This window comes from Lissotriton helveticus, chromosome 2_1 (genome assembly GCF_964261635.1).
Source record: "Lissotriton helveticus chromosome 2_1, aLisHel1.1, whole genome shotgun sequence".
NCBI lineage: Eukaryota > Metazoa > Chordata > Amphibia > Caudata > Salamandridae > Lissotriton > Lissotriton helveticus.
Window position 1 is genome coordinate 2,060,118,068 of NC_136059.1, and position 22,206 is coordinate 2,060,140,273.

Sequence of the window (22,206 nt, forward strand, 5' to 3'; positions counted from 1 at the left end):
AATTGATTGTCCAGTCTATACTTTCTTTATAAAAAGAAAGAGTATATTTATTACACACACACACTACTCAATAATATGCATCAATTTACAAATGTACATAGGCTTTTGGAATTACTGTGTGACATTGCATTTCTGATAGATACATCTGCCGTGTGGATTCCTCACCTTGTGAATTTCCCCTTGCGTCAGCAACATTAGGAAATTCTTATCGTAGCCTCGCGCCGACGTGGACTTGGACGTCATAGAGACACGGCATCGCTCGCGACTCCGCTGACGTCACCGACGCCTATAATAGGCCCACGCTGGCGTGATGACATCAGTTCCCTTTTTTCCGCGTCATCGACGCTAACTGTTTCGGGAATCTCAGTAGCCAACTGGTACTTTGTTGCCTTTTTGTTACCACTTTCTGCTTCTTTGCATCTTGTCTCTTCGACGATGTCGACAAAGAAGACCGGCTTCAAGCCCTGCAGGGAGTGCGGAAAAATGATGTCTATTACTGACCCGCACGAGGACTGCATCTGGTGTTTGAGCTCTGACCACGATGTGGATGGATGTTCCTCTTGTCGAAAGATGAATCCGAAGGCCCTGAGGGAAAGAGAGACCAAGCTCCTGGTAGCGAAGCTGAAGGCTGGAAAAGGAAAATTGTCGAGGTCTCGTTCTCGAAGGGCGAGGTCGAGGTCGAAGTCAAGATCTGGATCTCGAGAGGAGTCGTCTTCGAGGTCCGCTTCAGACCATGCTTCGAAGTCGACGAAGAAGCATAAGAAGAGGAGACATGAGTCCCGACGTCGTTCCGGTAAGGAGTCGGGCTCGAGGTCGAGATCACCGAAGAAGGTATGTTCCAAGGTGGTTACGCTGGATGTCTCTGAACCTGAAGGTGAGGCCTCGCCTTCGGAGTCGCGTGTGCAGTTGCCGACTCCGGCTTTGAATCCGTCTCCGGTGCCGTCCCAGGCCCGAGAAGAGGAAGAGGTTTAGGTGGATGTGGATTCCGCGCCTACCGACGAGCCGAATCCGAACCCTCCACAAGACCAGCCTGAGGGTTTCCAGCCACCCTTTCCAACCCCAGGCCAGGACCCATCGGCGTTTCTGAACGCTATGTATGGCGTCTTTTCAAGGGCGTGGTACCCCTCTGGCGCACCTTCGGGTCCCATGGGTCCTCAGGCTTTCAATCTAGGAGTCCCTCACTCCTGTCCTCCTGCTCCATTTATGCCCTATATGCCGGCTCCGACGCCGCCATGGCAGTTTCCGGCTCCGCCGAAGCCGTCAACGCCGGTTTCGGTGTCACCCGCTCCAGAACGGCCTCGAGAGCATCCCGCTGGGCCTTCGGATTCGATACCGACATCGATCCCGACTCTGTCGGAGCCGTTGGTGGATCCGACTGCGAGGTGTGTGAAGGAGAGGTCCAGAAGGGAGGCTCAACGCATTTTGGAAGAGCGAAGGTATATGGAGTCACATCCTGATATGGAGGAAGGTGAATTGGATGAGGACTGTTTTGAGGAACTGGCTGACGCTGGTAGCCTGGATTTCTCTCCGGAGTGGGAGTTGCCTTCAGGCTCTGAAACACCTTCTAAAGATGTCCAGCCTTATCATATGGTGATGAGGAAGGCTGCAGAACTTCTACAGTTAACTTTGCCAACGGTGGAATTTAAATCCAATCTTCTCACTGAGGTTTTACATTCACCTAGTTCTGTGGTAGAGCCATTGCTTCCGTTTAATGACGCCTTGACGGAGCCCATTTTGGAGGTGTGGAAGAAACCACTGTCAGCTCCTGCAGTATCTAAGAGTGTGGCAAGAAGGTACAGGGTTGCACCTGAAGACCCTGCTTTTTTGACGTCTCATCCTTCACCAGAGAGCTTAGTCATTCAAGCAGCCTGCTCTAAAAAGAATGTGAGTGCCTTTCCCCAGGTACCCTGTGAAAAAGAGGCAAAGAAACAGGATCAGGTTGCTAAAAAGACCTTTTCCTCTGCAAGCATGGCGTTGAAGTCGACTAATGCCACTTGTCTGATGGGGAGGTATGTGCATGTCCTTATGGATTCTTTGCGTATTCTAGCTCCTAAAATTCCTGATGCCAACAGGAAGGATTTTGAGGAGGTAATTTCGGATGCACAGGCAGCGGCTCGCCAAGTGATACAGAGTGGTCTGGACACTGCGGACTCTGTGGCGCGTATCATGGGCACTGCTGCCGCCACTAGAAGATCAGCTTGGCTGAAATCCTCAGACTTTTCAGCGGATGTTCAAGCGACTTTGCTGGATCTTCCGTTTGATGGATCTGGTCTCTTTGGGAAGAAAGCTGACACGGCCCTGGAGAGATTTAAAGACAGTAGGGCGACTACTAAATCTTTAGGTCTCCAGATCAGAGGCTCTTCGACCAACAAGAGATTCAGGGGTTTCGGTTGCTCTTCCTTTCGGAATTACCGACAAGGTCAGCAGCAGCAGCAACAGCAGCAGCAGCAGCAAAATTCCATGTACAGATCTTACAGGGGAAAGCAAAGAGCGCATCCTCGTGGACGTCAAACCTCTTCCTCCTCCACTTCCTCCAACCCTTCAGCCACAGAAAAGCAGCCCTAGATCCGCCATTCAGGATCATGTGGGTCCAGTGGGGGGTCGGCTTACCCATTTTCTACAGGATTGGGAATCGGTTACATCAGATCTTTGGGTTCTCAATCTTGTAGAAAATGGGTATGCCCTTCCCTTTCGTGAATTCCCTCCCAATCACCCTCCTTGCCAAGGTTATTGCACGGAGGAACATCTGTTGCTTCTTCAGGAGGAAGTGTTGACTCTGTTAAGAAAGGGTGCGATAGAGGTGGTCCCAGAGCAGGAAAGGGGTCAGGGATGCTACTCCCGGTATTTCCTGATTCCCAAGAAGGATGGCAGACTTCGTCCAATCCTGGATCTCAGGATCTTGAATCTTTATCTGAAACAAGAGAAATTTAAGATGCTCACCCTTGCTCAGGTTCTTCAAGCGCTGCTAGAAGAAGACTGGATGGTGTCGCTCGACTTGCAGGATGCGTACTTTCACATCCCAATCCTGAAGTCGCACAGGAAGTATCTCCGTTTTACGGTGGGATCGCAACACTATCAGTTTGCGGTCCTTCCTTTTGGACTTACTACTGCGCCTCGATTCTTCACCAAGGTGATGGCGGTGGTGGCAGCGCATCTCAGAAGGTCGGGGATTCCAGTATTCCCCTATTTGGACGACTGGCTGATCAAAGCAGAGTCGTCAGAGAGAGTGCTCCATCATCTGCAGGAGACAACCCAGTTGTTGTACAGGTTGGGTTTTTCGATAAATGTACCCAGGTCTCACCTGGTGCCCTCCCAGCGCAACCTGTTCATAGGTGCTGTACTGGACACAACTGTATGTCGCGCATTCCCTCCTCCTCAAAGGATTCGCGACATACAGGAAATGATTCCTTTATTTCACAACGGAGCGGTCGTTCCAGTCCTGAAGGTCCTTCGTCTGCTCGGTCTGATGGCTTCCTGCATTCTGTTGGTCAACCATGCACGCTGGCACATGAGGGCACTCCAGTGGTGCCTCCACAGGCAGTGGTATCAACACAACGGAGATCTCAGGAAGTCAGTGAGGATCTCCAGAGAAGCTGCGGCGGATCTGTCTTGGTGGGGCGTGGAAGGCAATCTGTCTCAGGGGAAGCCTTTTCATCTGCCTCCTCCGGTGGCCACAGTAATAACAGATGCATCCACTCTAGGGTGGGGTGCTCATCTGGGGGATCTGGAGATCAAGGGTCTTTGGTCTCCAGAGGAAAGGTTGCTTCATATCAACCTTCTGGAATTGCGGGCGATTCGTTTGGCGCTCAAGGCCTTCCTCCCTTCCCTTCGCGGTCGGTCGGTCCAGGTCCTGACGGACAACACGACCGCCATGTGGTACATCAACAAGCAGGGAGGAGTGGGGTCGCAGTGTCTCTGCAGAGAGGCAATGCGTCTCTGGTCCTGGATTCAGGACCATCTGATTTGTCTGATTGCGAATCATTTGGCCGGAGTTCTGAACGTGCGTGCAGACAGTCTCAGTCGGCAGTTCTCGGCCGACCACGAGTGGAGGCTTCACCCGGAGGTGGTTTGTCACGTCTTTCGGAAGTGGGGGACTCCTCAGGTGGACCTGTTCGCCACTCCCGAGAATGCTCACTGCCTGTCATTCTGCAGTCTCCAGTATCCGATGCAAGGAGCCTTGGGGGACGCGTTTCAGTTGAATTGGGGAAGACAGCTCCTTTACGCGTTTCCTCCCATACCTTTGATTCCTTGGGTTCTGAGGAAGATTCGCCAAGACCGGGCCCAAGTCATATTGGTCGCCCCAGACTGGCCAAGAAGGGTGTGGTATACAGATCTTCTCCACATCTCCTCTCACCCACCGCTCCGTCTCCCTCACAGGGCAGACCTCCTCTCTCAGATGGAGGGGCAGGTTCTACACCCCCACCTCCAAACATTGCACCTTCATGCCTGGAGATTGAACGGGGCAACCTGAATTGCTTTTCTCTCCCACCTGACGTGGTGGATGTCATCTTGTCAGCCAGGCGTGACTCCACTAAGTCCATCTATTCATATAGATGGTCAAAATTTGTCAAGTGGTGTGGGGAGAAATCTATTGACCCTTTGAGAGCCCATTTGTCTGATGTTCTCCAATTTGCCCTCTCTCTGGCGCAGCAAGGGCTTGCTGTTGCCACAGTTAAGGGCTATCTTTCTGCGCTGTCTGCATTTCTCTGCTTGCCTGACCAGCCATCTCTTTTTAAATCTCCTGTAGTTTTAAGGTTTTTGAAGGGCCTCCCAAATAAGTTCCCTCCTACTCCTTTTATTGTGCCTCAGTGGTACTTAAATCTTGTCTTGACCTTTTTAATGGGTGCTCCCTTTGAGCCTCTTCACAAATGTCCTATGAGGCTTTTGACTCTTAAGACAGTCTTCCTTGTTGCAATAACCTCGGCAAGGAGGGTAAGTGAGCTTCAAGCTCTTAGTTCCAAGCCCCCTTTCTTGACCATTCATGCTGATCGAATGGTTCTTAGGACCAGGGCTGCTTTTCTCCCAAAGGTGGTGACTCTTTTCCACCTTGGTCAATCCATTACCCCCCTACCTTTTATCCTCCCCGCACCCTTCCAATGAGGAGGAGAGGTTACACCGTCTGGACCCCAAAAGGGCGGTGTCTTTTTACCTGGACAGATCTAAAGACTGTCGATTGGATGACCAGCTCTTCGTTGGGTTTGCTGGCTGCAAAAGAGGAAGAGCGGTCCATAAAAGAACTTTGTCAAGATGGATCGTCCTCTGTATAAAGATCTGCTACTCTTTGGCTGGTAAGGAACCACCAGAGGGTATAAGGGCTCATTCTACAAGAGCTAAATCTTCAACCTCAGCATTGGCTAGAGGTGTTCCAGTAGAGGACATTTGTAGGGCGGCAACTTGGTCTTCCCTCCACACTTTTGCGAAGCATTACTGCTTAGATTCCGAAGTGAGGAGGGACGGCCACTTTGTGCGTTCTGTCCTTCAGGATTTCCTGGTTTAGAAGAGTGGACGCCCTCCTCCGGGAGTGGGGACTGCTGTGGGACTCTATTCACAAGGTGAGGAATCCACACGGCAGATGTATCTATCAGAAGAACAAGTTACTTACCTTCGGTAACGCTTTTTCTGGTAGATACAATATCTGCCTGTGGATTCCTCACTGACCCACCCGCCTCCCTGTTGTCCACTCTTCTATACCAGTATATCTGTATTGTATTTATTTTATGGTCAAGTATATGTTTGCTTACATTTGCTTCACACTGTGTGTGTTATTTTGACTATCGTGTACTGTGTATGCTATGTACATTACTACTGTCATTGGTCCATCCGTGTGCCTCGAAGGCACGGAAAAAAGGGCGGAACTAATGTCATCACGCCGGCGTGGGCCTATTATAGGCGTCGGTGACGTCAGCGGAGTCGCGAGCGATGCCGTGTCTCTATGACGTCCAAGTCCACGTCGGCACGAGGCTACGAAAAGAATTTCCGAATGTTGCTGACGCAAGGAGATATTCACAAGGTGAGGAATCCACAGGCAGATATAGTATCTACCAGAAAAAGCGTTACCAAAGGTAAGTAACTTGTTCAACATTCCCATCCCTCCTGCAGGGGGGTGGGGTCTAGTACCACCACTCCCATGTATGCACATTATCTTGTCCCCTAATGCAGTAGGTTGACCATAACTTGGAGTGAGGGCCTTGCCCACTGGCACCATCCCATTGGCGACCCACCCCATTATCTCAACAATCATTTAAAATGGGCACACCTGCCATGGGGACACCTGACTGAGCATCTCATACTGACCTTGCAGTATACACCTCTACATCTTAGTGGCTAACCGTCTGGGTTGTTCTTCACCTAACACAGAGAAAGAATACATGTTTAAGCATCACTTAGAATGACAGTATTTTTCATATCGAATAACATTTATAAAGCATGGCAATTAAAGCCCCTAAAAGGCATCACCATTATAATCACAGGATTAAGCATGTACAGCCAGACACTGTAGCAGAAATGTCCAACAACATAACCCCACTTTGCTTATGATTTCACATTACACATGTGACTTCCAATCCCTCTAAAGAAACAACATCAGGTAAATGCACCTGTGGTGCAATTGCACCTCTTCACCTCCAGAAGATGCTCTTCTCTAGACATCCCCAGTTCAGCTCTTCACACCTTGGTGCAATCCCAAACAGCACCCCAGCTGAAGAACAAAGGTTTCAGCCACAGGTTGCTGTTGGAGCATGGCTGAGACCTTGAGAGGTTATTTCCGTTGAGTCCCCAGAGACTTAGTGGGGGACTTCCAAAGTTCGTGCTGGGGGAGTCTATATGCTCTTGCAGCTCCCCCTGCACCTTTACATCCACTTAGTGGTGACCCCACCCTCCTGGGGTCACCACACATAGAGAATAATCTGCTTTTCCTGCAAGGCATTATGGGGCGATTTGAACCGGCCCATGAAGAGAGCGCGGAGAGCCGCACTGCAATCGTGGGCAGCCTCACGCTGCAACTGTTCTTAGGAGGGGGCCCGTTCCTCTCAGGTGAGGTCTTCCTGGCAGCTCAGGGAGCCCACCCCGGCCACACCTGCCCGCTCCTCATCTGGCCCACACCCTCGTGTGCTGCAGCGGGAGCCGGCATGTCCTTTTTGGTTTGCACACTCCTGCGGTCAGACACGGAGGGTGTTCATTCACCGGCGGGTGAAGGTCGGCGGCACTCCCCCCTCTTCCTTCCGCACACCGGGGCCCGGAGTTGGGGTCCCAGGCCCTAGTGACATCTTCACGGGGAGCTCAATGGCGCTCTCCAACTTCTGCCTGTTCTCCGGGGGTCTGGGGCCCCCAGGGTATTCTTTAGGGGGAGCGCAATGGCGCTCCCCGGCTTGGCTTGTCTCTCCAGGGGGGGAAAGTGCGACAGCACTACCCCTGCTAATTGCCGCAGACACCGGGGCCCGGAGTTGGGAATCCCGGGCCCTCAAGATCTTCATGGGGAGCGCAATGGTGCTCCCCGGCTTCATTTTCGACAAGGCGTGGAGTTAGGGGTCCCAGGCCCCAGAGATCTCTTTGAGGGGGGTGCGATGGCGCTCCCCACCCTGCAGTGTCTTCGGGGGCCAGGGTGGGCTCCTAACACCCCCTAAGGAAGAGGTGTGGAGCCGCGGCCAGGGCGACTGACTCTGGAATCTGGGGATCATGGTTCGATCCCCGGTGCGGGCGGCAGATTAGCCCAGCACCATGTGACTATGGGTAATAGCTTGCTTAATCTTCCCGATGGCCCTCAGCGCCTAGAGACCCTTACGGTGATTGTTTGCGCTTTACAAATGTGGATTATTATATTATTATTGGGTACAGTTTCACGGGGAGCGAGACACGCTCCCTGACTTTCTCTTCTTCTGGGGGCAGCCCTCGGGACCTGGACCACTGGGGGCATATCTAAGACTGGTGGGGGAGCCCCATGCACTTCATCAGTCCCATTGGAGGTCAAAGGTCGACTACCTTCTGGCGGGCGTATCTCGGCCCCCAGGCGGCCAATTTTCACCGTTTTGGCCTCTTCTTGCTCTTGATGGCCCGCCCTAGCCATGGGAAGCACTTTCCTTCACCCTCCTAGCCTCCAAGAGGGCGAACTCAACAGGGAGCTATCTTCACTGGCTCCCTGCGCCAGCCTTTCACTTGGCTCTCCTCTCCTTGCGCAGAGGCCCAGGCTTATCCTCACTGATCTGGCACTCCCCCACAGGTGCCGTCCAAGGTCCTGGAACAGTCAGGGGGTTCCAATTGCCCATGGTGCCAGGCTCCAACACTAGTCTTCTTCAGCAGACCACACCCCAGAGAGAGCTCCTCTTCTTCTGCAAGACCTTTTAAAAGAATTTGGAAGGGGCTGGCAGGAAGGCTCTTCTGCCCTATCCTGCAGCGACACATCACCTCTCTGTAGGCCCTATGGAAGTGAAACTTCCCCATGTGGTCCCCATCTTCATAGGAGAGTACTGGAGTGTTCCTACAGGGAAAACAGTAAAGCACACTGACTTTCCCTAACATGTGACTCCCCTCATTATAAAGTCTATTCCATGTCACCACCCAACTCTGCATAATTCCTGCCACACCATTCTATCTGTACCTGCTCCTGGGCTATGCACGACAGGAATCTCCCCAACACAGCCCTTACACAGGTGCACACGTGTGTGCACACTTGTCTACATGTAACCAGTCCGGTGCCTCTTACCCTGGATGCAGTGCAGCAGCCTTCTCTCACAAGGGGGACATCGATGCAATTCACATGCAGTCTATTTCATCAGGAGTTCACTGTGGGTGAGTCCCAGCTTATGAGGCTCTCCCACAGTAAAAGCTCAAAAATAAGGTGTTCAAAATGCAAAAAATCTGGGCGGCTAAGAGGGTCAGAACTACCTTCTCACAACCACTGGATGTGGTGAGAGTTCCACAGCATCTTTCTGGTCACCTATCACCTGAGGGAGTCTATGCACTCCATAGGGTATTAACTTAACATGTGTTGTCTGGTGGGTCACAAGTGACGTTTACATCCTGTGGTGTCTTGCACCAGTGGGTGGAACTCTCCCAAGGTCTCTTCACCACTGTTAAGAACATGCAGTCTCTACACTTTTGCACATTAGAGCTTCTGAAGGAATGTGCCTTATGAGGTGCATTGCAGCTGGAATAGAACAACTGTCTCTTCAAGCCTCTTCCTCTCCTGCCCCAAGTTCTGAAAAAGATCAAGAGCGATTGTGCCCATGTCATCCTGGGGCCCCGTCCAGAAGAGTGTGGTACCCAGAACTACTGAGCATGAGCATCTGTCCTCCGGTCAGGCTGCCTCTACGGGATGATTTCCTGCCTCTACTTGAATCCTCAATGCATGGAAACTCACTGGATTGATTGCATTTGATTGGCAACTGAGGTGATGGATGTCAGCCTTGTTGCTAGGCACAATTCCAAGGAAACCATTTATGTCGGACACTGGGGCAAATTTGTGATGTAGTGCGCTCCCTGAAATATAGACCCCTTACAAGAAAAGCTTTCGGATAGCCTTTTTTTGCTCTGTCTTTAGCTCAGTAATGCCTTGCAGTGGGCACTGTTAAAGGTATTTCTTGGCCCTGTCAGCCTTTTTACATTTACCAAAACAACCATCCTTTCAAATCACCTGTTGTTATGAGATTTATAAAAGGTGTAACATACATGTTTCGGTATAGCATACATATTTCCTTCCAAACCATCTGTTACCTTAACGTGTTCTTAACATTCCTCATGTGTACGCACTTGGAGGCGACGCACGGCTGCTCACTGCATCTCCTTACCTTGAAGACTGACTTTTTTATTGCTATTATGTAAGCTTGATAACATGAATGAACTACAGGCACTCTCAGTGCAGCTGCACTAAACAACTTTTTTCCCCAGACAAATTTGTGTTGAGGACTAGGGCAACCTTATTGCCTAAAGACATGATTCCCTTGCATGTTGGGTAATGCATCAGTCTACTAGTGTGCTTTGCTTTCCCTCACCCCTTTAAAGAGGAGAGACTCCATTGGTTGGACTCCTGAGGTCCTCATAAACTTTTACATGGATCTGCACCATGGGTCGTTGAGAGAACTGTCATCGTTTTGGGGGGTTTTCTAGAGCAAAAAAAGTAAAGATTGTACATAAGAGTATAACTGGACAACTGCCTGAATTAAGATCTGCTACTAACTGGCCGAGAAGCAGCCTCTGGAAGGTCTGAGAGCCCACTCTACCAGGGCGGAGGCTCTTACCACTGCGGTTGTGCAAGGGGTACCTGTCCTTGAGATCTGCCTCTCTTGACATGTTCATCAGAAGGCAGAGGAGGATATTCAGCTAGACTGCCAGCAAGTTTGCTTGAACAACCTTTCACAGTATTGCGAATGGAGCTTTCACGTGGAATTTTATCAGCCTTGATGACCTTCAGTCACACTTTCTATCTGTTTAAGCAAAGTATATGGTGGTAGTGTTCCTCTAACAGAGAAAATGTCCGCACATCAAGTAAATACAGTTCCTGAAGCGTGTGATGTCAAATATATAAATATGTTTTATACGAAGGTGCACTGTATATCCTGTTATACACCCACCACCAGGGGTGTTGAACTAGCAAAAAATTGCTAATATTAATTATCTAAGAAGGAACAGGTTAATCAGGCACTCTCCAAATGTCACGTATTTCAAACGTAGGTCATTATATTTAACAAATTCTGAGAGCAATAGTCCACATTAATCTTTAAATAATGATGTCAAAGTTATTTCAAAGTAAACTGTTCATTTTCAAAGAGCAAGACACAAAAGTACAGATCCAAAACAGGATGTTGTTCTCCAAATTCTTTATTTCATACACGTTAAAAATTGTTCCAGCTCACACCGCCGACACGTGTTTCGTCTCAACATGAGACTTCTTCAAGGCTGGAAGTATAAAAAGCTACATTAAAAATTCGTGCAGTGTGTAATAAAATTTCCAACACAATAGCTAATGACTAACATAATATAAGAACAACATACACAAGTGACAAGAATTCAAAATCAATTCATAGAAAAACCACAAAAGAAACAAGCATGTACATAATATATTTACAGTGATCTCAGCAATCCTAGTCAATCAAAGGAGTAAAAGAACAGTAGGGAAAACGAACACATTATAATCTCATACATAATACTCCCCTACAAGTAAAGAACATTGCTCGAAATAGGCTAATTCTTATACCAAAGCACCAGGACATCTTAGTGGTCCTGCCCAAGTCGCCACCGCTATAAGGGTCAGGGGGCCTGATGAATTCAGGCATGATGTACTCCTGTTAAGTAATTACAGGTCCAATACCCAAATAAAATAGGACATACCTAAAGGTGATTTTGGGGGGATGTTATTAACCCAAGTCCGGTATCAAATTGTCGGATTGCAATGCAATCTGGATGTGTGCAAATAGAAGTAAGTCCTAAAAGAACAAAAACAAATAAATATCTAACAAAGGACCATATTACCAAACAAAATACGTGCAATTTTGCCTATAGCATTAAGGTACATACCAAATTAGAATAATCAAGTAAGAAGCAATATTTCGAATCCTGGTCACACAAACCGAAATATTTCAGGAATAGAATATGCGGTTCAATATCGTATCAGACGTTCAAGGATTGTTCCTAGGAATATGTACAATGAGAAATCAAAGAAAACAATATAAAAACACACATCCAGGTGGTTGTGAAAGTGATGAAATAAATGCCAGAATATATACAACGATGGATTTACCCAATAACACATTTAAACAGTACTGAATGAGAAAGGAACTCCATTAAGACAAAGAGTACAAACTAAGATCGACCATATACCATACTAGATTGCTAACATGAGAAACGAGATCTGACTATTTTGAGAATATTACCAATATCGCTTTAAATATCAGAAATGAGGACAAATAAATGCCATGCAGACTCACTTAGTAAATAAAGAAGTGTTGCCACGTGAAGGTTAAATTCATTAATATAGAAAATTGTAGAGGACCATGATAAGTCACTGTGGAAAAATAAGCGAGGTCACGAATTATGTATTGGACACGCAGGACAATGTAATTGACAAACATAGTAACAAAACGTCAAAACACAAAAAGAACTATGGTAGATACTGTATATACCATAAATATATGGAGCCGAAACAGTATAAGAAAGGTCACTCTATCGTACAGATAACTCTGAATGGACGCTTTATATGGGGACCCCTGTAAGTACAAACAGGTCCTCATACGGTATGATCGCTCCCCCTTGTCTGTTCTGATCGGGGAATCAGTAACCGATCTTACCTCATTAATTTGCGTCGTTAGTGCGAAAACCTCCACTGCTACCAGCTACCCGAGCCGTTTTGCCGCGTTAGTATTTAAAGAGGAGGGAGGGAGTGACTTAGTACCCGGAAATCCGGTGTGTACAAAATCGCCTCCACAACCACGAGTGATACCATATAAACGTGGCGGCCATATTGTAATGGTAAAATAAGTCCGTAAAGCAGGGTACTATGATCAAGAGTGTACTGTAGAATATAAAATGTAATAGTATTGAACGATATGCCGAAATACCAAGTGATAATAATGAAAAATATTTTAGAATTGAAAAAATATTAGTGATTGACCACTATTTTGACTGAACAACACAAAGTATCCCTTGGCAGCACATTATAACAAGGAACACTCAGGTTTAGAAATACTGGGTATTCGCTTTCATGGAATAGACATGATTAAACCTGACCCTAGAGGAGGAGATAATACATTGGCATTACGCAAACTTGAATCTAAGTGGCTTATCAAGCTGCGTGCAGTAGATCAGGGACTTAATACTGACAGGGAACTACACGTTTTTCTTAAAGAATAATAGTATTATGCCTGTTACGTTATATCACTGTCTGGTCCATTGATCTTTTAGAATATGGTGACTGTATATGTATTTCCAACTTCAAGACACCATACCAGTCACTAGATAGCATTTCGCCCCGTTCTAGTGCATGCTTAATATTACGTGATGCGAAATGGTTGTAAACAAAACTGTATATACTTCTGGATGGGTTTTATGATCTTTATCTTAATACATATGAATCTAATAAATATATATGTATATTAGTTTGTTCATGTATTTGGATGCGACTTTTCCTGATTACCATTTCTCTACGTCCTCGAAGAGATTTTCTTATATTGAGTGTTTAGTAGGCGTCCATAGCGCTAGGTACACATATATTTTATCGAGTTACAATTCATGCTCAAATACCACTTTGTGAATCCATTATACATGTTAGAGTGCTGATGGGTTATATAGGCACTCCGATTCCATTACAGTAATTATCAGAATGATATTTGATGTTCTTGATATGAGGATTGAATAATTATGTACTTTTTTGTTTTCATTCCCATTAGTGGTCAATCACTAATATTTTTTCAATTCTAAAATATTTTTCATTATTATCACTTGGTATTTCGGCATATCGTTCAATACTATTACATTTTATATTCTACAGTACACTCTTGATCATAGTACCCTGCTTTACGGACTTATTTTACCATTACAATATGGCCGCCACGTTTATATGGTATCACTCGTGGTTGTGGAGGCGATTTTGTACACACCGGATTTCCGGGTACTAAGTCACTCCCTCCCTCCTCTTTAAATACTAACGCGGCAAAACGGCTCGGGTAGCTGGTAGCAGTGGAGGTTTTCGCACTAACGACGCAAATTAATGAGGTAAGATCGGTTACTGATTCCCCGATCAGAACAGACAAGGGGGAGCGATCATACCGTATGAGGACCTGTTTGTACTTACAGGGGTCCCCATATAAAGCGTCCATTCAGAGTTATCTGTACGATAGAGTGACCTTTCTTATACTGTTTCGGCTCCATATATTTATGGTATATACAGTATCTACCATAGTTCTTTTTGTGTTTTGACGTTTTGTTACTATGTTTGTCAAGTACATTGTCCTGCTTACTATAGCGTGTCCAATACATAATTCGTGACCTCGCTTATTTTTCCACAGTGACTTATCATGGTCCTCTACAATTTTCTATATTAATGAATTTAACCTTCACGTGGCAACACTTCTTTATTTACTAAGTGAGTCTGCATGGCATTTATTTGTCCTCATTTCTGATATTTAAAGCGATATTGGTAATATTCTCAAAATAGTCAGATCTCGTTTCTCATGTTAGCAATCTAGTATGGTATATGGTCGATCTTAGTTTGTACTCTTTGTCTTAAAGGAGTTCCTTTCTCATTCAGTACTGTTTAAATGTGTTATTGGGTAAATCCATCGTTGTATATATTCTGGCATTTATTTCATCACTTTTCACAACCACCTGGATGTGTGTTTTTATATTGTTTTCTTTGATTTCTCATTGTACATATTCCTAGGAACAATCCTTGAACGTCTGATACGATATTGAACCGCATATTCTATTCCTGAAATATTTCGGTTTGTGTGACCAGGATTCGAAATATTGCTTCTTACTTGATTATTCTAATTTGGTATGTACCTTAATGCTATAGGCAAAATTGCACGTATTTTGTTTGGTAATATGGTCCTTTGTTAGATATTTATTTGTTTTTGTTCTTTTAGGACTTATTTCTATTTGCACACATCCAGATTGCATTGCAATCCGACAATTTGATACCGGACTTGGGTTAATAACATCCCCCCAAAATCACCTTTAGGTATGTCCTATTTTATTTGGGTATTGGACCTGTAATTACTTAACAGGAGTACATCATGCCTGAATTCATCAGGCCCCCTGACCCTTATAGCGGTGGCGACTTGGGCAGGACCACTAAGATGTCCTGGTGCTTTGGTATAAGAATTAGCCTATTTCGAGCAATGTTCTTTACTTGTAGGGGAGTATTATGTATGAGATTATAATGTGTTCTTTTTCCCTACTGTTCTTTTACTCCTTTGATTGACTAGGATTGCTGAGATCACTGTAAATATATCATGTACATGCTTGTTTCTTTTGTGGTTTTTCTATGAATTGATTTTGAATTCTTGTCACTTGTGTATGTTGTTCTTATATTATGTTAGTCATTAGCTATTGTGTTTGAAATTTTATTACACACTGCACGAATTTTTAATGTAGCTTTTTATACTTCCAGCCTTGAAAAAGTCTCATGTTGAGACGAAACACATGTCGGCGGTGTGAGCTGGAACAATTTTTAACGTGTATGAAATAAAGAATTTGGAGAACAACATCCTGTTTTGGATCTGTACTTTTGTGTCTTGCTCTTTGAAAATGAACAGTTTACTTTGAAATAACTTTGACATCATTATTTAAAGATTAATGTGGACTATTGCTCTCAGAATTTGTTAAATATAATGACCTACGTTTGAAATACGTGACATTTGGAGAGTGCCTGATTAACCTGTTCCTTCTTAGACACTTTCTATCTGGGTGCACAGTACCCTGTGTCTTGGTCCTTCGAGACGCAAAAAAAATGTGTGATTCTTGAATAGATGTTCGTGTTGATGCTCAATTTAAATCTGTTGCCTAGATGGTGGTGCACCATGTGATGGGCAGTCTACAGTATAGGGCGCAATGGTTATGTTAGACTTATTCATAGCAACCAAAAGGTTGTGGAGTCTATAGAGTACGTATTCACACTACTGCTAGGATGTTTGTAAATTACTTTGTAACTCAGCCTGCATACGTTTGTGTATAGTATAGTGAATAAAAGTAATCAGCTTTCAATACTACATACAAATAACATACCTTGTAAAAGAAATTTAACAAATGTACACCTAGCAGAGAATTCTCAACACAGAATAAGAGAAGGTTAAGATACTGAGTGTTCACAACCCTTTGTCAAATATTCCCCCTGAGGAAATTCCAGTCAGTCAAGGCAGTAGCCCCAGCATGAGAAATAACCATTCATAAATATTCTTTTGAAAAAATTCCTTCCTTATCTTTTGTACTAAGGTATTCAGGAACTAAAAGTTTCAACCTGGAAAATGTATTTCTGATAGCTGTAATTTACACTGGACAGGATGGTGAGATGCAGGCTTTCTCATCAGAGGAGTCTCTTACGACATTCTATGCAGCAAAAGTAATGCTTAAAACGCCCGAAGATTACCTTGTAAGTGATATTGGATTTTATGCCAGTTAAGCATATTGAATGTATGCCTTTTCAATTATCTACTTTTGTGGATCCTCTAGCTAAGGCCAAGCAGCAGCTAAAAGTCAGAAATAGTGAAATACTAAATGGTTAGTATGTTCAGTTTTAGATACCATAGATCCAAGAGACAATGATCCTGATGGATTACATCACATTTCACTAGCTTCAAAGTGCCAACATGTATTTTTGGCAAAAAACTGTTAACAGAAATATGCGAGGTGCGTACCTGGAGGTCCTGGACATTCATCTGCCTGGACATGGAAGAGTGCAGGCAGACTTGAAAAGTGTATTCAGTTGCAAGTTCACCACTACTCCACCTTCATGTATTTGCATGATTTCTACTCTACTCTGTAGCATTTCACTTTATAAAAGACGTAATGGAGAAAAATAAGGGTCTTCAGCACTAATTACAAGTGGGATGAATAACTCAGTTTTGCTCAGGAATGGGAATTGTAAGTTATGCAAGGTTTACAACTCATGGAATTACCAGGTGTAATAATGTGTGTAAACTCTCAATTTTCTACAGTTAAATATCAGCAGTTCAAATCTGGGGGAAAACTGCACTAAATACCAATACATGCAGATTTTGGTGCAGAAAGGGCCAACCTATTATGCTCAGTTTTCCAAGACAAGACTTGTAGTTGGAGCTAAGAATCTCACCCAATGAATTTCAAACTATGGGGTACAGGGCCGGACTGGGGACTGTAATCGGCCCTGGCAAAGTGCTCAGCCGGCCCTCCCTCTCCCCTGGGGGTGCGACCGCACTCTTTGCGAGGGCCGGTTTTCGGCCGATTTTGTTACAGGGCCGTTTTTGCAGCTATGCTGCAAAAAAAGGGCCCTGTAACAAAAACGAACCCCTGGGGCCCAAAACCGGCCCCACCCATGCGGCCGACCGGGGGATTGTCCGGTGCCCGCAACGGCCAGTCCGGGCCTGATGGGGTATCAGTTTTCACTGAGTGCGAAAATTAGCTCAACACCCTCTGGGAAATTGTAATAATGGCCTTACCTGTAAGGATCATGTTACTTACCCTGCAAGCATCTGTTTGTGGCATGTAGTGTTGTAGATTCACATGCTCTGCATACTTACGCCATCTAGTGTTGGGTCTGGTGTGTGCAAGTTGTTTTTCTTTGAAGAAGTCTTCTGAGTCACAAGACTAAGTGACTTCTTTTGGTGATAGTGCGCATTGACATTGACTCCATTGTTGGTTGTTTTTCTGCAGGCGGGTGAGAATGGAGGGAAGTAAGTATAAATAAAGAGATGTCCATGCAAATGAAATAGTGTTTAGGTACTGCACGGCCACAGGTGTCCAGGGATGAGGGTGGGCGCATTGAATCTACTGCATTACATTCTACTAATAAATGCTTACAGGTTAAGTAACATAATCCGTTCAATGGCATGTGTGGTTGTAGATACACATGCTCTTTATAGACTGTAAAGCAGTCCATCTCCAAAAGTGGTGGCTAGCGTGTGGTTGTTTCAGTTGTTTTAAAGAAAGTAGGTAACACTGCCTATCCTACTTTGGCTTGTTGGCGTGTTAAAACATCCATCCAATAATGTTTAGTGAAAGTGTGTTGTGCAGGCCATTTAGCTGCTTTACAAATATCAGTTATTGGTATATTGCCAGGAAGGCCATGGCAGCGCCTATTTTATGGGTTAGAGTGTGCCTTAGGTGGTGTAGGCAAAGTTCTTTTGGCTTTGGCATAACCTGTCTGATTGCATTTAAATATCCATCTCGAAATGCCTGGTTTAGAAATGGGCTTTCCTGTGTGAGGGGGTGCAAAAGCAGCAAATAGTTGTTTTGTTGTACTTATCTCTTTAGTTCTGTCAATATAATACATTAGAACTCTTTTGACATCTAGGGTATGAAGAGCTCTTTCCACTACTGAATCCGATTGTGGAAAGAAAACATGTAAATGAACTGATTGATTGAGGTGGAAACTGAAACCACTTTTGGAAGAACTTTTGGGTTGGTTCTAAGGACTACCTTATCTCTGTATAGTTAGAAGAAAGGTTCTTCCAAGATTAGTGCCTGGAGCTCACTAACACGTCTAAATATCTAAGTATGGTAATGGCTACTTAAAAAGCAACCTTCCAAAGCAATAATTGCAGGAAACAGTTGTGTAATGGTTCAAATGGTGGGACCATAAGTCTGGTATGCACTCTATTGAGATTCCATGTTGTTGCAGGTGGAACTCTAGGTGGAGTCACTCTTTTAAGGCCTTCCATGAACAAGGACAAATGCAGTCTGTTTTGTAGATAGGCAGGAACTGCAGATAAATGTAGTGGTATGGAAGTGTAAGCAAGGACCGAGGTTTGCAAATGAAGAAGGAACCACAGTTGCATCAAATGGATTAACTTGTTTATTGTAACACTAGAAAAAAATCTCTTCCACTTTGCTGCCTAACATGCTCTAGTAGTAGGTCTACGTGCTTCTTTAAGAAAGGTCATACATTCAGGGGAAAGATTAAGGTATCCAACTTCTATGACCTCAGGAGCCAAATTGCAAGGTTGAGTTCTTTTGGATTTGGGTGCCTGATTTTTACATGATTCTGAGTGAGAAGTTCCGGGTTGAGGGGAAGCTTCTGATGGGGATCTACTGAGAGTTTGAGTAGTGTAGTGAACCATGCATGGTTGGCGAGACGAAGTAGGAGCTACTAGAATGAGGGTGAGAGACATTTGCCTGAGCCGCTGTACCACAAACGGAAAAAGAGGGAGAGGTGGAACGGAAAAGTGAAGGCAGATATCCCTGACCAGTTCATCCATAGAGTATTGTCTTTGGATAGTGGGTGTGGAACTTGGAGGCGAAGTCTGGGCATTTTGTGTTGTCTGCAGTTGTGAATAGGTCTATTTGTGGAAAACCCCACTTGCAAAAGTATGGGAGAAAGAATTATGGATGGAGTTCCTACTCGGGAGCTTATTGCTGCATCCTGCAAAGGTCGGCAAAGTGGTTGCCTATCCCTGGGAGGTGTTCTGCCAGCAGATGGATGTTTTGAGGTATTGCCCAACGCCAAATCGTTGGAGATAGGTGTGATAAGTTTAGAGAGCGTCCCCCCCCCCTTTCTTTTGTAAATAGTACATGGTTGGCATTTTGTCCATTCCTGACCAAGACAACCTTTCATGTCAGATGAGTTAGAAAGGCTTTCAGTACTAGGTGAGCAGCTAGAAGCTTGAGGTAGTTGAGTGTTGGTGAAACAGGTTCTATGAAGTATTGAAAAAATTGTTCTTTGGTAGGAGTAAAACAATCACATGCAATTGTGCATTTATTTTACTTGAGGATTTCAAGCCTCACGTGGGTGAATATTTAAAACACGAGAGCCTTAATAAAACAACAATACAAGAGACTTACGTTCCCAGGTAAATAACTTATTTTTTACTGGGGAAGCCTTTAGTTATGTTTATAGGCAATACAGTCCCCACTGCAGTCCAGATAGAAACGTTTTAAAAGCTGAACTGCAATTCCAGGTACTCAATTCATAAACAAAATATATCTTTTGTAGGGAGCACTTTGCCTTTGTTCATGTTAGTTCAAATCTCAGAATTTAACAGTAGATAAGGGGTGTTCAGTTCACCTGCTCTACCAACATTTGCGCCTACCCAAAACCCACAGACCCCACGGGTCCGCTGACTGTCCCTTTGCTTTCACGTGTCTTTTAGCTGCTTAATGTCAATGCTACTGCTCGTCCCCCAGTAACGTCAATGTCTTTGTTTTTTTTAAAGGTATTTGAAGCAGTGATCGCTTGGGTCAACCATAACAAAGATGTTCGGCAGGAACACATGGCTCAGCTAATGGAACACGTTCGCCTGCCTTTACTCACCCGAGAATACTTAGTTCAGGTAAGAAGAACGCTGGAGAACTGTGTCAGCTCACACAACACCAATCCTTTAATCTATAGGAAATTAAAGAGACGCTGCCTTCTTCATCGCATCTCATTTCAAACCAATACCATGTTAATAGGGGTTGAGACTGTAATAAAGTGTTCTGCACAACACAGCTCTGAAAATAAGTGTGAGGCACTTGGGACAGTCGCTGCAAAGGTTTGTTGCCTATGTTCACATCGGTTTGCTTGGCTGTGTGACAGAATGCATGGTGAGAGAGCGCAAACTGACCTAAATGTATGAGTGCATCACACTTACCCGTATTAAGCACAAATCATGAGGAGAAATGCCATGAGTGCTAGTAGTATCTGCAATTATATTCTGAATGTATAGATAATGTAGAGATTTAAGTAGAAATGGAACTAATACAGAAATGTGTGACACTATATGATTTTATTAGATGTGATTATTCCTGAATCCATGTCGTGTAGCTACTAAAATGTAAGATGGCATGTGGTTAAACGCAGAATGTGGTAGGCCTCAGGGCCAGAGCTAGAAGGGAAGGGGAAGGTGTTTCTTTCCACGACATAGATTGAACTAATGTTTTGGTCATTGCATTAATGGGCCATGATTTATAGATGTGTTTACTGAATAATAGAATAAGAGTATTAACATGCTTTAATTAAATGAAGAAGTTGAATGCTATAATCATTATGAGAAATGTAGTAGGCCTGAAATGTTTTAACATTGATTTACACGTATTGGTCTGGGCCGAGAAATGTTGCGAACCTTTTTGGAAGTCTATGAGAGTTGGGTTCTTGGCTGCAGATGTCTGTCTGCAAGAGAGAAGGGAGGATCCGATTATAAATAATATGAATAGAGGTCTGTTTAGTAGACGGCCCAGACATGGAGGAGGGTTCCGGAATGTTTTAAGGGGTATCAGCGGGCCGGAGAAGAGTCTGAGAAGCAAGGTCAACTCCAACGTATGAGGCCCAATACAAAGCAGCATGGAAAAAGCCAGAAGCTACACCACGTGAGGGGCGTCTCACGAGGGGCGTCTCAAATGTTGTTGACTGTTTTGTATTAGGGACAGCACCCCTGGGTGGAGTTAGAGCAGATGCCTGAGGACCCTTTAGAGAGCGGATGGGTAGGCAGAGAGGGGTCATGACTGGAGAACTATAGGTTTTCACCAAGAGACTAAGAGTGAGTGACTTCCCTTGGGGGTCATTCACTGCTGACACCTTTTGTTAGGTTGAGACTTGGTTAAGTAGGGATACCATCTAGAGCAGGGTAGGGACAGCCTAACCTGTGTGTTTCCTCCAACTTAAATGAAGGAGAGATCTCAATATGCGTCAATGCTGATAGCTTTATTATTCTTAGAACTTGTGCTGGTAATTTCCGTTGCTCGTCTGAGGGCTTTCAGAGAGCACATGTATGTAGTTGGACCTGTGTATCTCGTGAATCTCATTCTGAGATGCCTGTATTTGCAGCTTATCCTAACCTTACAATAAACTTTTGAAAGCTAGAAGTTGTTTGTGATCTTTTGGAGCGAGGTCCTTTATTGGGTGAACTAACTTGGTAAGAGATGCACTTTCTTCCCTCAATGACAGGCAACAAAGGTTCAGTCGACCAGATCGAGGTTTAGATCAATAGTGATAAGGTATCGATCAAAATCTCGCCCTTCCAGTTGGTAGCTATAGAGGATGGTTGCCTTCTTGAGGACGGTGACCTAGGCCAGGTTAGCTTACCCCAAGGCCCCTAGAGATCGATGATCGGAAGAACCGCCCGCCGAAGAAGATCCGGATGACGTGAGACAGAAAAAGCAGCAGTATCGGTCGAGAGTGAGTATAAAGGGTCATGCGTGTTAGATTGCGGTGTTTTTGTATTGTATCTATGTTGTAATGTCTGGCGGAGTTGAATGTCTGTAGAGTGACTGTGGAACAGGTTGTGAGCGCGCGCAACCGGTGGAAATCTTAAGTGCAAGGAGAGCTTAAGTGGTTCGGGTGTATCGGACACCCAGAGTAATTGTCAAATAGTGTGAAGGGGGTCATGAGGTACCATTGATCACCCGAAAGACCGAGATAGGGGGAACGTAAGAGTGAGTGCGTGAGTAACGGACGCTGGTCGGAGGTTACTGTGTGTGTAAGCAACCTATCAGAGAGACGATAGACATTTCGTCAGTTGTGTTGACAATTACATATAGACTGTGGACGTACAGTCGAGGGAAGTGACCGCTTGGTCGGAAGTAGTCATTTTTCGGTGTATGAATGGG

The 22,206-nt window shown here is 45.0% G+C and overlaps 1 protein-coding gene across 1 annotated transcript in view; it reads left to right on the forward strand.

The window, feature by feature from the left end:
- The window catches only part of KLHL2 (kelch like family member 2), a 513,313-nt gene that overhangs the window by 360,433 nt on the left and 130,674 nt on the right, over window positions 1–22,206 (forward strand). Inside the window, exon 7 of the mRNA XM_078677021.1 lies at window positions 19,836–19,952. Coding sequence (XP_078533147.1) covers window positions 19,836–19,952 — 117 coding nt within the window. The remainder of the gene's footprint in view (window positions 1–19,835; window positions 19,953–22,206) is intronic.